Source organism: Mesoplodon densirostris, chromosome 8 (genome assembly GCF_025265405.1).
Source record: "Mesoplodon densirostris isolate mMesDen1 chromosome 8, mMesDen1 primary haplotype, whole genome shotgun sequence".
Classification (NCBI taxonomy): domain Eukaryota; kingdom Metazoa; phylum Chordata; class Mammalia; order Artiodactyla; family Ziphiidae; genus Mesoplodon; species Mesoplodon densirostris.
Window position 1 is genome coordinate 14,459,639 of NC_082668.1, and position 13,646 is coordinate 14,473,284.

At 37.2% G+C, this 13,646-nt stretch overlaps 1 protein-coding gene across 2 annotated transcripts in view; it reads left to right on the plus strand.

Moving 5' to 3' along the window:
- Nucleotides 1–3,165, plus strand: part of CUL3 (cullin 3) — a 98,915-nt gene extending 95,750 nt beyond the window's left edge. For both annotated transcript variants that reach the window (XM_060106585.1, XM_060106586.1), the window contains one exon: nucleotides 2,697–3,165. In XM_060106585.1, coding sequence (XP_059962568.1) covers nucleotides 2,697–2,828 — 132 coding nt within the window. In that variant the 3' untranslated portion in view covers nucleotides 2,829–3,165. The remainder of the gene's footprint in view (nucleotides 1–2,696) is intronic.
- The last annotated feature ends 10,481 nt before the right edge of the window (nucleotides 3,166–13,646 follow it).

Sequence of the window (13,646 nt, forward strand, 5' to 3'; positions counted from 1 at the left end):
AATTACTTTAACTATTTAAATTTAGGAAAGTACTGTATTCAGCTAATTTAAAATACAATCTTAAAATTAGAAAACTGTAGTCAAATAACACATTATTAAAAGCATGGTACTTGCTTGATAGTTAAACATAGCAAGGCATCAAAATATGTTCACACTTTAAGAACTAATATGTTTGTAATGAAGATAATAATAGAATATTGTCACATGAAGAATAAAGAAAAAACTTTTCACTGCTATTTAGTACTTTGATGTAAAACAAACTACCTGTATTTCTAAAAATTAATGGCTTATTTATTGAGTACATACATACTAAAAGTTAGGAAACTAAGGAGGGGAAGACCATTGTGAAGCCATTGAAATAGTGAGGAACGAGGTGATTAGGGCTAAATAAAGTATTGGTTGAAGATAGAGAGCTGAATGAAGTCACATAGGAAGTGAAATTGACAGCATTTATTGACTGATCATGGGAAATGAGAGGGAGGAGTGGAGGATGACTCTGAGGTCCTTAGCTTGCTTGGCTAGATAGAGGTTGGTTTCTTTAACTGAAAAGGGAGAGGCAGTGTGCTGCTGTGTTCCACAGGTCAGCTAATATCACTTTTTATAAGTTGACTTCATATCACAAGGCAGAGGAAGAGAATTGTAGGTGAGTGGTCAGTCAGTAATTTAAGAAATCATTAAAAAACCAAAACAAACCTTGAAGACATGTTGGCAATTAGGTGACTGGTTAGTTTTCCCATTTTCATTGGACTGGTAAGAATAGACATTTGATGGCAGTGCCTTGAGAAGTAAATGGAGGTGAAACCACCAAGTGAGTGGTTTCTCCTTTGAGGTGTTGGCTTGTGGGAAGGGCACAGAGAGCAATACTAGAGGATTAAGTGTTGAGTTGAGGGCTTTTGGGTACTGTTTTTCTAGATGGGAAGACATTGAGTTATATTTATATTCTAAGGATAGGAAGAGATGCTTAAAAACAAAAGGGAAGAAAAATGAGATGAGGGGATACTTGATGTACTCAAGTCTAGAAAAAGAAAGGCAAGAGGGTTGTATAGAGAACACAGGTAGGTGGTAGATGTGTTAACAGGGATGCTACCAAATACCTTTCCTGAGAACCCAGGGCTGGGTGCAGGGGTGGTTTGAATGAAGCATGGAAACAAGCATGGACAAATGGATAAATGTAAGTTGTGGGAGTTTGAGGAATTTCAAACTGAAATGGCCTCTTTTCTTATGTAAAACAGGATGTGAGGTTATGGTGCTTGAGAACTTGCTGACCTTGAATGCTGTAAATTTGTGTTATCAGCCTAAACCAGAGATTGGCAACCTTTTTTTAAATGCCCAGTTGCAGCATGAAAGCACCCGTAGATAACAAGTGAGTGTTCTGTGTTCCAGGAGGGATTACAACAGGCAGCAGGCTGTATTTGCCTGTGGACCCCAGGTCTACACAAAAGGTGTAAAAACGACAACTTTACTCAGTAAAGAACCGAGTAGTGGATTTTGGGTGGTGTAGTAAATGTAGAATGGGTGCTTATGGAACAGAACCAAAGGAGTCAGGGAGTTGAAGGTACTGTTGGGGGTGCAGCTCAGGTGATCTTTTATGAAGGAAGGAGGTGAGGTCAGAAGAAGTTATTGATAGCTTAGAAGAAAGGGCCAGAGGATTGATCCAGGGTCTCAGGTGGGTTGAGAACAAATTTGTTGATACTGGAGTGATAATATTAGAAGAGTGATAGATTTTAGTTGGTGAGTGGAGTGCTGACATTTCCGATTTTGAAGCGTTAATAATCCATTGTAGCCTTCGAAATGAACTGATCCAGCACGAGTAAAAGAAAAGCTGTCTGATGGCTAGATGAGTGATCTGCAAGATCACTAAGTGGATTAGTGAGAAAAGCCTGGGCTTCAGGGGCAGGAGGATGTAGATTCTCATCTCTTCTGGCCCTGTCTACTGCTTGTTCATATCATTTTTCCTTTCTGGCTTATTTTCCTCATTTGTAAAACGAGACAACCTACTTTGCAGGGTTAAGAGCATTAAATAAATAAATATAAACAAAACTGACTGATACATAGTGCATAGTCAGATTTCAGCTACTGCTGTAGTTACTGTTTTATTATTATTACCGATGTCACAATACCTAGAATCCTGACAGCTGTTGGAGAAAAGAATACCAACAGTAGCACTTAACTATGGACTGGGCATTATTCTAAAGCATCACATCTGTTAACTCATTTAATATACACAACAACTTCATGAGGTTAAGTAACTTTCCCAAGGGCCCAGAGCTAGTAAGTCGGAGAGCTGGGATTTGAATCCAGGCAAGTCTGAGTCCCGAGTTTGTGCTTTTAAACACATTATGCTACCCAAATTCTGTGAATTGGGAGAGTAACCCAGAAGTCATTAGATTATAGCTTCAAAATGGGTTAAACTATACGGTGGTATAAATTCATACTAGTATATTTCAACTAATTCATCTACTAATCCACTTTATCATTCACATTCTGATGTGAGGAGGTATGTTCTAGCCATACATTGCATTTTCAAATAGAATCCTTTTTAATTAATCAAATTAGTAAAGTTTGAGCTGAGTCTTAAAATGACATATCAGTTCTACTCAAAGATAAGAATTTTTGTGTGTTTATATAGAAATGTTTTTTGTTTTTTAATTTTCTGGCAGGAATTAGTGTTGTTTTTTTTTAACCTTCTCTTTTAGGTAACTCAGCAGTTGAAGGCTCGATTCTTACCAAGTCCAGTTGTTATTAAAAAACGTATCGAAGGACTCATTGAGAGAGAATATTTGGCACGAACACCTGAGGATCGCAAAGTATACACATATGTAGCATAAAATGCATTCAGAAACTTGATTTATTATTGGACTGTACTCTTCGCATGGACTGGGAAGTTCTTTTAAATCATTAAATATTAAGACGACCATCTCTTCTATTAAATTACAGTACATGTTTTAGACCATTCAGATCAAGCCTTTACTCCCTTTGAGAGTTTTCAACATCAGTTGATTGAGCTTCAGGCTTTACAACGTTTATCCCTGTAGAGATCATCTTTACAGTTCCTCGGGAAAATGTGAATGTGCTGCGTTTTGTTTTCAATACTGTATGAAAACAGGAAAAAATAAAACAAAATTTAGAAAATACAGCTCATTAAAATAAAATTGTTGGATTTCATTTCCCCAGGTCTTCAGTGTTCATGTAAATGTGTTTTTGTAGTGTTGCTTAGCACTTTGCGCATTGTATAAGTTGGGTAACAAAAATGGTAAAAGAAATGACACCATTCCCAATTATCTCTCTCTGCTTAAGGCATTTCTTTAGCTCGTCTTGTTTAATTCAAAGGTTTGATAAATATACAGAGACCCAAGCATAAAATTTGAGCATGCTTTATTCTACCACTTGCACTTACTAATCTAATAGCCTAATGACCAGGAACCTTTGTTTTGGGCTCAGTATACACCCTGGTTTGATTTTTCCCTACTGTAATTTGAGATGTCGCAAATTCTTACAATGATTAGGTTTTGTTCTGCATTATCTCTAGAGAAAGAAAATATTTTAGTATGTATAAATTGTACAATAATTTTTTGCTGTTGTACTCACTGCTAATAGTGGATTGTATAGGGCAGTGTTTTTATTTCATTTATTGTAGACAAAAATAAATTAGTATACACATACTCACTAATTCAGGTGTGTCAGAGCACAAAGTTGGCAGCTGGTTGTATTTAATTCAGCCCCTCTGAAAAGCACATACAGTCTACGCTTTGTTTCTAAATATCTTAGGTTCACCCTCTCTTAAATATATATTTTGGTGAAGCTGGGATGCACTGTTAATTTTCTGTTTCAAAATGCATTCTAAAGATGCAATAACTGTGATTACCTTAATATTTTTTAATAAGATCTTTAGTTCTTGTAGCTGCGTTTTGGAAAGTGATTAAGCAATATTTTTCAAACCTGATGATTCTTGGATCATGCTTAGCTGTTGTCCTCCGAAGAGTCATCGTTTCATGTTTTCAAAAGATAGGCTTTGTGCTGAAGATTCATGTCAGTTATCCTGTGCTTCCAACTTTCACCAATATTTTTTACCTGATTGATCTGCCAAGGATTATAGTTTGCTTTATTTTAACTTCAGAGTATTTTTATCTTCAGTTTTATTTAATTTTGTTTCATTTTGTTTTCATAAGACAATGTTTCAGATATGTAATTGGGGCAAACCACTATAGATTTCTGTTGATAGAAAAATGACATGTTACTAATAAGTTCAAGTAACCAACTGACTATGATACTGTTGATACATTTATTAGAATGTATGTGTCTCAGAAGATGGTATCTGTTTAAATTTATGGTCAAGTTACAACTGAATTCTAATATGGATTAAAAACTCCACATAAATATTTTTCCCCATGCGTCTTGGGTTATAATTTTCCTTTAAGACTTGCAAATATGCTCTTCCTACATTTAATTTTGTCTCCATCTGTTCTGTAGAATTATAAGCCTTATGCTCTTAATCTCTGTTTTCCACTTTTATGTGATGCAATTAAGATACAAATGAAAAGTATAATGAACATTATTCTCAGGATACTTTCACCATACTTGAGTGATAGTAGGTCAGGTGTAACAAGGAAAGCTGAAGGGTTTCCCTTTCTGATTTTACACAATTGGAATTTCTTTAATGATAGGGTGTTTACCTACAGGAAAATACTGGTTATTTCACGTTTCATAATTTTTTTATTAACTTGACAATCTGAGCGTTCTGTTTCCCAAAGTGTTATATTTAATTGGTATACATATAACACTTCGGGAAATAGAACACTCAGATTGTCAAGTTAATAAATATGAAAGATGTAAAAACTTCCATTTGAAATCTAAATGAGACATTAAAACAAAAATTTAAGTGCTGGTTTGAACTATTAAAAATCAGTCAAGTTAAATTTATGTCATTGTCTCAAGGGTGGATGTACAAATCACATCTAGAATTCAGAGACATACTTGTTTTGGAGAACAGGTTTGATATTTATGCTTCTAAATGCTTGTAAATATATTAAAACATTTCTGAATTGCAGTTGTATGGTGGGCGAAGGCAACCATTCGCATTCAATTGTATTTCAGTCAGTTGCAGTTGAGTAAGTGGTCGCAAAATGATGCTGCATTGAAAAACAAAATTGGATCACCTAACATGTTTTATATGTTTTAGCGCATGTAGCGCATTTCATTTTAGCTCATTAAGCTCATAGTGATACATTTTGACCTTGCTTTCTTTTCAACAAGAGATCATTCATGCCGTTTTTCTTCATTTTTTAATGTCTTAATCTCAAAGAATAATGCATCCTAACCATTCATTTAATCCTGTTGATGTGAATAGATTTTGGTGATTTACTTTAAGAATTTTAAAGAGGATGGATGCATAGTTTTCCAACTGCAAAAATGATGTACTCTTTGTTCACTTGTTAAATTGTAATTCTCTGCTATCATTTTTGAATCCAGGACAGTGTTTATTTTGAATTGTTATATAGTTATATTATTTAAAGATTGAAAATTCATTGCAATTAGGGAACACACAGCCTCACAAAATAAACTGTGGTTGTGACTGTAAGGTTCTTTATGTCAATGAGTTCTAAAAGGGGATGGGGAAGGGGTGCATGTCTTGCTAAAGGATATGTTAGAATCATGTGTGTAGCACTGTAAATATAGACATGTACCACCCCCAAACTCCAAGGTGCTGGTACACTTTCTTGACAAAGAACTTGTCATAGTGAAGCACTGTTGACGTTCCATCCCTCAGTGTGTATGTTGGGTAGCAAGAAAGGCTTAGGTGGCAACCAAGTGATCTTACAATTATGCCTCCATCCCTAGGAGACGAGTTGGCATGATCTCAGCCTTCTAAATATTTAGTTCCTAATTTTGGAAAATAACTGTAGTGTGTTAAATCCAGATAATGCTGGGGGTTTTTTGTTTACAGTTTTAAATACTCATTTTGAATAAGTATTAGAGGGTTATATCTACCTGCTTACTGTAACTTAAGACTCAATTTTTTTTTTTTTTTTTTTTTTTTTTTGCGGTACGCGGGCCTCTCACTGTTGTGGCCTCTCCCGTTGTGGAGCACGGGCTCTGGAAGCGCAGGCTCAGCGGCCATGGCTCACGGGCCCAGCTGCTCCGCGGCATGTGGGATCCTCCCGGACCGGGGCACGAACCTGCGTCCCCTGCATCGGCAGGCGGACTCTCAACCCCTGCGCCACCAGGAAAGCCCAAGACTCAATTTTTATAGCCTTGTTTTTCACATGGTATCTGATGAATACTATTAGTTTGTTTCAGTCTGGGGAGGAAAGCTGTCACCTATCAAAACTGTAGATTGTGTATTCTATATGGTGCATATAGTCAATAAGTGTTTTGTACTCTTGATAAGAATGTTAAAACATTTCAGGTTAGCAAAATAACATAAATCGTTTCTATTCCCAAAAGCAGAAACAATAGAAATGTTAAACAGTGACAACATACGTACTTATTATCATGTGCCAGACACTGTTTCTGAGTGCTTTTTATGTGTATTTCATTTAGTCGTCACATGGGCTCTATGAGATGAGAACTGTTAATTATACCAGCGTTGCCCAAGGTTGCTACTAGGAAATGGCAGAGCCAGGAGCTGGACCTAGGTTTGATCGTATGGCTCCTAGCTTATCTTCCATATTGCAGATTGGCATCATTTTCTATTTATAAATTTATCATTTACTTTGTATCTCATTCACATGAAAAAGAACTTATGGCAAGCTAAAGTTAAAGATAATACACGAAGCATCTCAATATGGAACTTAAGACGTTTTTATTGCCTTTATATTACTTGCTGATCACAGTTTTTAGTGGGAAGGGATACAGGGAAGGTAAAGGCCACTATTTTGGAGTCTTAGTGAATGTCTTACATACTTTAATGGGTAACATGGATAGATGCTTTATTTAAATTCAAATCTTGGATTTTAAGAAACAGTTTACTTACTGCATGCCTTTCCTATACCACATCATTTATTTAGCCAGAAGTAAGAGAAGACCTAAGAATGACTGAATTTAACAAGTAATGATACAGAGATTGGTCATGAAGCTAACTTAGGGAAACATGAATAGCTAGAACAACTTGAAAGTCCATTTAATAATTTTAGAAATAGCAAATTTGTAAATGGGTCATTTAAGTGATTTGATCCTTAGTATTAGGGTCTAAGGTGAACCTCCAGTAAGCCATGCAAGGATAACTCTGCGTGTGAGGAGCTCACAGTAATCTTAGGAACATTTTAGTCACGACGAAATTGTCAAAGTTCAGTATTCAGGTAAAGTACAGTTCAAATAATACACGAAACTTCAGGAATTTTTACAGTGTGGGAAAATTAAAATTCTAAGTCTTAAAATTCTTTCTGCAGTTGTGATTCTTGAATAAATGCCTCAGCACAATGTTTGGCATGTGGTGGGTGTAGGCACTCAGTAAATCTCAGATGAATGTGCTTAACGATCACGAAGTGATTCGGAAGAAAGTCTTTAAAAAATTGAACTTCATAAATTAAAATTTGTACTGCGTTATCAGGAGTATGACAATATTCATGGAGTAAGGATTATATTTTTTGAGTTTTATAAATGGAAATCACTTGATGTTCGGTTTTTAACTAGGTAAAAAGTGGGAAGTGTAGACCAACTGCTGGGTTGTTCCAGATGGTATTAAATGCTGATTTTAAAGCCCTCTTGACTCACAGCATCACATGGAAAAACTCACTCAGACTAGTGATATAAAAATTCATGATCCCACTTAGAGCTAATGGGGTACAGGAATTTGGGCACAGGTCTGTGTGATTCCAAAACCTGTGCTTCTCTAATTAGTGTTAATGTGTCCCCAGTTGTTTTGGCAGATGATTGGCAAAACTTTCTGAACTGAATTTGCATCTGAAAGGTGATTTTCTTGGTGAGTATTACGGTGAAAGTTTGTGTTGATTTTTTTTTTAGAAAGTGTTCTTTGGAGAATTTGATACTGTGAAACTTGTGTAGAACCTGCACAAGAGAAAAATTGGCAATATTAGCTGTGCATATCACTGTATGTAGTATATGTGAATTATTTTGTTTATAGTAAGTTTATAGAACTGATGTCAGATAACAGTATCTGTAGAATTAATCTTTTATTTCCTACATGATGCTATCCTCTGTATTAAAAAAAATAACCAGTAGACTGATTTTTTTTTTAATGGAATGCAATTGTAAGCAGAAAGAGACAAAACTTACCTAAAGGGCATGGAATCAAGTGAGGAGAAGGATGAAATCTGCATTTTGTTTCAGTGTGTAGCTCTAGCAATAGGCAACCAGTGTATGTAACTATGAAATAGACTCTGTCAAAAGCCTGTTGCAACTTCTACATCTGAATGGAGGGGGTGGGGTGGGAGGAGAATGCCCTTAAGTAAGAAAGTCTATACATATTGGGTTGGCCAGAAAGTTCGTTCAGATTTTTCCATAAGATGTTACAGTACTATGTTTATAGTATCACTTTTAAAAAAATTCCCCCTCTTAGGTTTGGCTGCAAAGGTGTTTTGCAGTACTCCTAAGAAAAGCAAAGTTACTATCTTCTGACGGAAATTAGTATTATCCAAATTTGTAGTAAGGCATCTAATCCACCTAACTGACTTGAGCTGATTAGAAAATAATGCAATCCATTCTCAAAGGAGTGACAGGTTGCAGTAGCTTTTAAAAGCTGTTCCAAAAGAGAAGTGACAAGTGCTTTGGTGTTTTAAAACCTAGAAGTATACCAGAATTTCTTAAGGAAGCTTTAAAACCAAACAAAAACATAATGCCTCTTGTAGATTATGATTTAGTAGGTCTGAGCTGATTCTTCTGTGCAGCTAAGAACCATTGCTTTAGATTACATGTGTTATAATAAAGCATATAAGTTCCCAGTTTTCCTAATTGAAGAGAACATTCATTTGATACGGTGTGCAAGTTATGAGATGCTCTTACACATCTTACATGCACTTACTAAACCTCAGCTAGTTATGGCAACATGTTGGTCAAGTCAGGTGGTTTGATTACCAAGTGGACCAGTTAATTTCAAGCTATTCGTGGTCACAGATCACAGTATTAATCACAACCAATCAGTTGTCATTAGTGGATCCTCCTAAATGCAGTGGGGTGGGGGGGGTGGCTGGATCAGTAATATTGTCCTCATAGTCAAAGGGAAACCTGTGGTCTTAGAATTTTAATTAGGCATTTCCACTGGGAGAAATTAAATTTAGAAACCAAGTGTTCAAGGCCCAGTGACCTCCATCCCATTAGTATGAGTTTAGATATCAACGTAAAAGAGTGATTCTAAGAAAAAAGTCAGTGCCCACTGAACTGATTTGGTTTTTTTCTCCCATAAAGAACCATTGGTTTTGAATCAATTTAATGAGATCTGGGTGACAAAAAAATCGGTATGTTTGTTGCCAGCCTTGTAAGACCATAAACAAGTGTAAACCATAGTTTTGGCCATTATCAGTGTAATCCAAATGGTGCAAAGTATTTGCAGGGAGAGTTAGTCTGGTTTGAGGATCATCCACTTAATCTGACAGGAGGTGACTCCCTTAAGGCCACAGTAATTGCTGCTTCAACCCAAGTATGGATACACAGCATATTAATGTTTACTTCTCTTTCTAATGTTTACTTCTCCGTTGGCCTCAACCAGGAATCCAGTGGTAGAACTAGGTGACAAATGGCATTACTGCTTCTGAGGGAGATTTTTCTCTCTGTAGCTTTACTTAGAAGATTTGGAACTAGAATTTATCAAAGGAGCAGCTGCTGGCATGCTTTCACCGTAATAGCTCTTAGCGTGATACCTGTCACTTAGTTTTCCAATGCTAACTTCATTCCACCCCTTAATAACAGCATTCACTTATGAGACAATGGGTAGGGTCCTCCCCGTTCTGTATAGTTAATAGCCCTGCTTATGAACCAAGGCTGCTGTATTAGCCTCATTATATCATGCTCTGATCAACTGAGCCCATTACCTAGAAACTTTGATTTATATACTAAGCCAGTTCATACTGTTCTCCCCTTGCTTTTGAACTAGTGTATCTTGAAATAAAAGCCTTAATTATCTATTATGAACTTCCTACAATCCTTCCTTAAAAGTCCCATATTTCCTACTTTGCAATAAGACCGAAAAGTGAGTTCCTTAAACAGTTATGTACAATACAATCAAATTACTGAAATCCAGTTTTTTTTTTAATTGGAGTATAATTGGTTTACAATGTGTTAGTTTCAGGTGTACAGCAAAGTGAATCAGTTATATTTACGCATATATCTACTTTTTTTTTAGATTATTTTCCCATATAGGCCATTGGAGTATTGAGTAGAGTTTCCTGTGCTATACTGTAGTTTCTTATTATGAAAGCCAGTTTTGTATAAATGTTTTTGCACATGTATATATGTATGTACAGTAGACCCTTGAACAATGAGGAGTTTGGGGTGCTGATAACCTCTCCTACCCCACCCCACCCCCAGTCAAAAATCAGTGTATAACTTTAGTCGACCCCTTGTATCTGCAGTTCTGCATCAGAAGATTCAACCAACTATGGATCATGTACTGTAGTACATATTTATTGAAGGAAATTCTGTGTTTAAGTGGATCTGTGCAGCTTAAACCTGTGTTCAAAGGTCAACTGTATGTGTGTGTGTGTGTGTGTGCGCGTGCCCATGGGTTTGGGTATGCACATTTGTGTGTGTGTGTGTGCACGCACATGGATTTCGGTATATGTGTGTGTGTGCCCATGGGTTAGGGTGTGCACATTTGTGTGTGCATGATGAGTGACATTAGATCTTAAAATTAGGTATTGGGTAGATGGTAATTTGTTATAAATTACTAGATATATAATTCATCAAATGGCAAACCACATAGTAATAAAGTGAGTTTAGACCCAATTTACTACCTTTGCTAAGAAACTGTGTATTATTAAATATCAGTAAAATTCTGTTAGGCAAAAAATGTATGCATACATATAAGCCTGCATAGAAGGAACGCTAGGAAATTTGTTGACTAATATTAAAGTTGTATTCATATGAAGTTAACTTCACATGGTTAAGTGTGTATTATCAGATATTGTGATGTAAATAATTTCCTTCTTTGGTAAACAATGTACATACTAGAAAAGCAAAAACAAAAAATGTCTACATATATACAAAAATGCTGCATTGGTCTAGCACAGCCAAAGATTTACATGATTTATATTTTTTGTAATTTCTGGTGTCAGCTTTCTGCAACTGTGTTACACATGTATGCACCTTTTTTGAGAAGAGGTGAGTGAATATATAATATGATCTCATGATTCTGGGCATCAGCTATAGTAAAGTTTTGTGCCTTTTGTCTGGGGCTTGTCTGTGGCCTCCCTCCAAGTCTGGCGGAGTCTGGCTGCAAGTTGCCTTCTTGTTCAGTATGCTTGCCTCTAACAGCCTCGTTGCTTCTCCTGTGCTACAGACGGAAACAAAATAACTGCAGTGGTGAAACTGCTATTCAGAAGTAAAGGAGACTAAGACACAAGGAGGGAAGGAATAAAAGGGCCTGGCTTTGTGAGAGTTTGCAGGGCAACTTGGGTTTGGATTCTGAAGGGTAGGGGAAATCTAACCTCCAGAATAATGGCGTGTAATTGCATAATGTAAAATTGCCTCTACATTGACTTCTAGTTCTTCAAGTTTGTCAGTCCAAATTTACTAAAAACGAAACAAACTTTCTTGAAAAAGGAGTGAAGAAGTTAAAAGGGGACCGTGGAGGATTGGGTGACAATAGCAAATCCCATTACTGAATTCACTCAAGACAGAGTGTGTGCAGACAACTTATAAGATGTGCGTATTTTTGGAAGCTGCCAACATTAGCGATGGGAACTCCCATGATCCACAGGTGGAATTTGGGTGTTGCTGTTAAATGAACATTCCCAATCTGTTACCTAGTTTGTGTATCATATGTAACCTACTACATTTAAAGAATATGAATGTAATGAAATTTAGTTAACTTATATTGACTAATACAGTTTTGCATAGAATTCATTTGTTTATATTATGTATCTTTAAATATTAACCATACTTAGTATGTATCTTCACACCTATTTAGGTATATATCTTCTCTGTGCCCTGTAGAGTTTTATTTAGGCACTGGCGACTCAGCAGTGAACAAAATAGACAAAAAACCTTGCCTTCAGGAAGAGTACACTGAGGAGAATTGCCAAATATAATGAATTATATAACAAAAAATGTGACAAGAACTGTGAGGAAAAAATAAAAGCAGCTCAAGGGCACGAGGAGTGGCATGGTGGAAGGTGGTTAGGTCCTAATTCTGGATAGGATGATCAGCGTAAGTCTGTCTTATTTAGAAGGTCACGTTTGAGCTAGTAGGATTTGGAAGAAGTGAAGGAGCAAGCAAGCCGTGTCTGTGTCAAGAAAGAATGTCCCAGGCAGAGAAATAAGACAGTTGAAAGACCTGATTAAAGTGCTAAAGCAACAGAGATGGAGCTGACATTCCTAGTGCAGAGTCGGGGAGGGAGAGAGACAAGTGGGAGGTAAGAGGGGCCGGATGATAGTGGAGGACTCTGCAGGCCTTGGAGAAGACTGGCTTTTACTCCAAGTGGAATGGAGAACCATTGAGCGGGTTAAACAGAGGAATGACACCCTCTAACTCATCCTTTGGAAAGACCACTCTAGCGGCTGTGTTCTGTGTCTACTGCAATACCCCGAGGTGGGAGATGAGAGCTTGGACCAGGGTGGTGGAAGTGGATGCAGAAAAGTGATGAGATTCTGCATATATTTTACAAGCAGAATGTGATTGATAGGATGTGGGCAGTGAAAGATGATACCAAGGCATTTGGTCTGAGAAACAGAAGACAGATTTGCCATTACCTAATAGGGGGAGAAGGTGAATAGAGTAGTATTCTTTTTTCATTTTTTTAGATTTTTGACATATTTATTATTTTTTTATTAATAACCTTTATTTTTTAGAGCAGTTTTAAGTTCACAACAAAACTGATCATTTTATTTTCAGGGAGGGGTGAGTTGAGTTCAGTTTAGAGCCTGTTAAGTTTCAGTGTCTAGCAGACAACCAAGTGTATACATCGAGTAAGCGGTTAGATATACATCTGCAGTTCAGGGCAGGGCTGTGGGGGTGGAAATAATAAATTTCAAAGTTGTCAGTAGGTAGACGGTATTTAAAGCCATGAGACTGGAAGAACGTACCAAGGACGTGTCAGTTATCCACGTAATGCCTCTCAGCTCCAAATGCACCCTTCATCTGTGCAAATGGACCTGTGCCCTTTAAACAGTTCTCCTTTGCCCACTGACACGGTGTTAAACTCTGTCAGTAGAAGGTATTGATGAGACATTGCAGGGGAAAAAGTTTTCTGTCCTGGGTCTGGTGGTTCACACACCAGGATCTAGGACAGGGCCCTTTTCTTCGGTCCACTGCTCAGTTTGCACTGTTTACCAGTGCTAGGTGCCCACAGGGTGTAGCTCTCTCGAGCATTTAGCCACCACCCTCAGTGCTTTCTTAAGCCCTTGACTCAGGCTTAGCAGCTTGGCTGGGAACCCCAGACAGTGTGGACCTGCACTGCAGCCAAGATCGCTATCCCTCACCCTCTCCTCAGGCCCCAACGCCCAAGCAGGCCAAGAGGCCTTAATAAACCAGC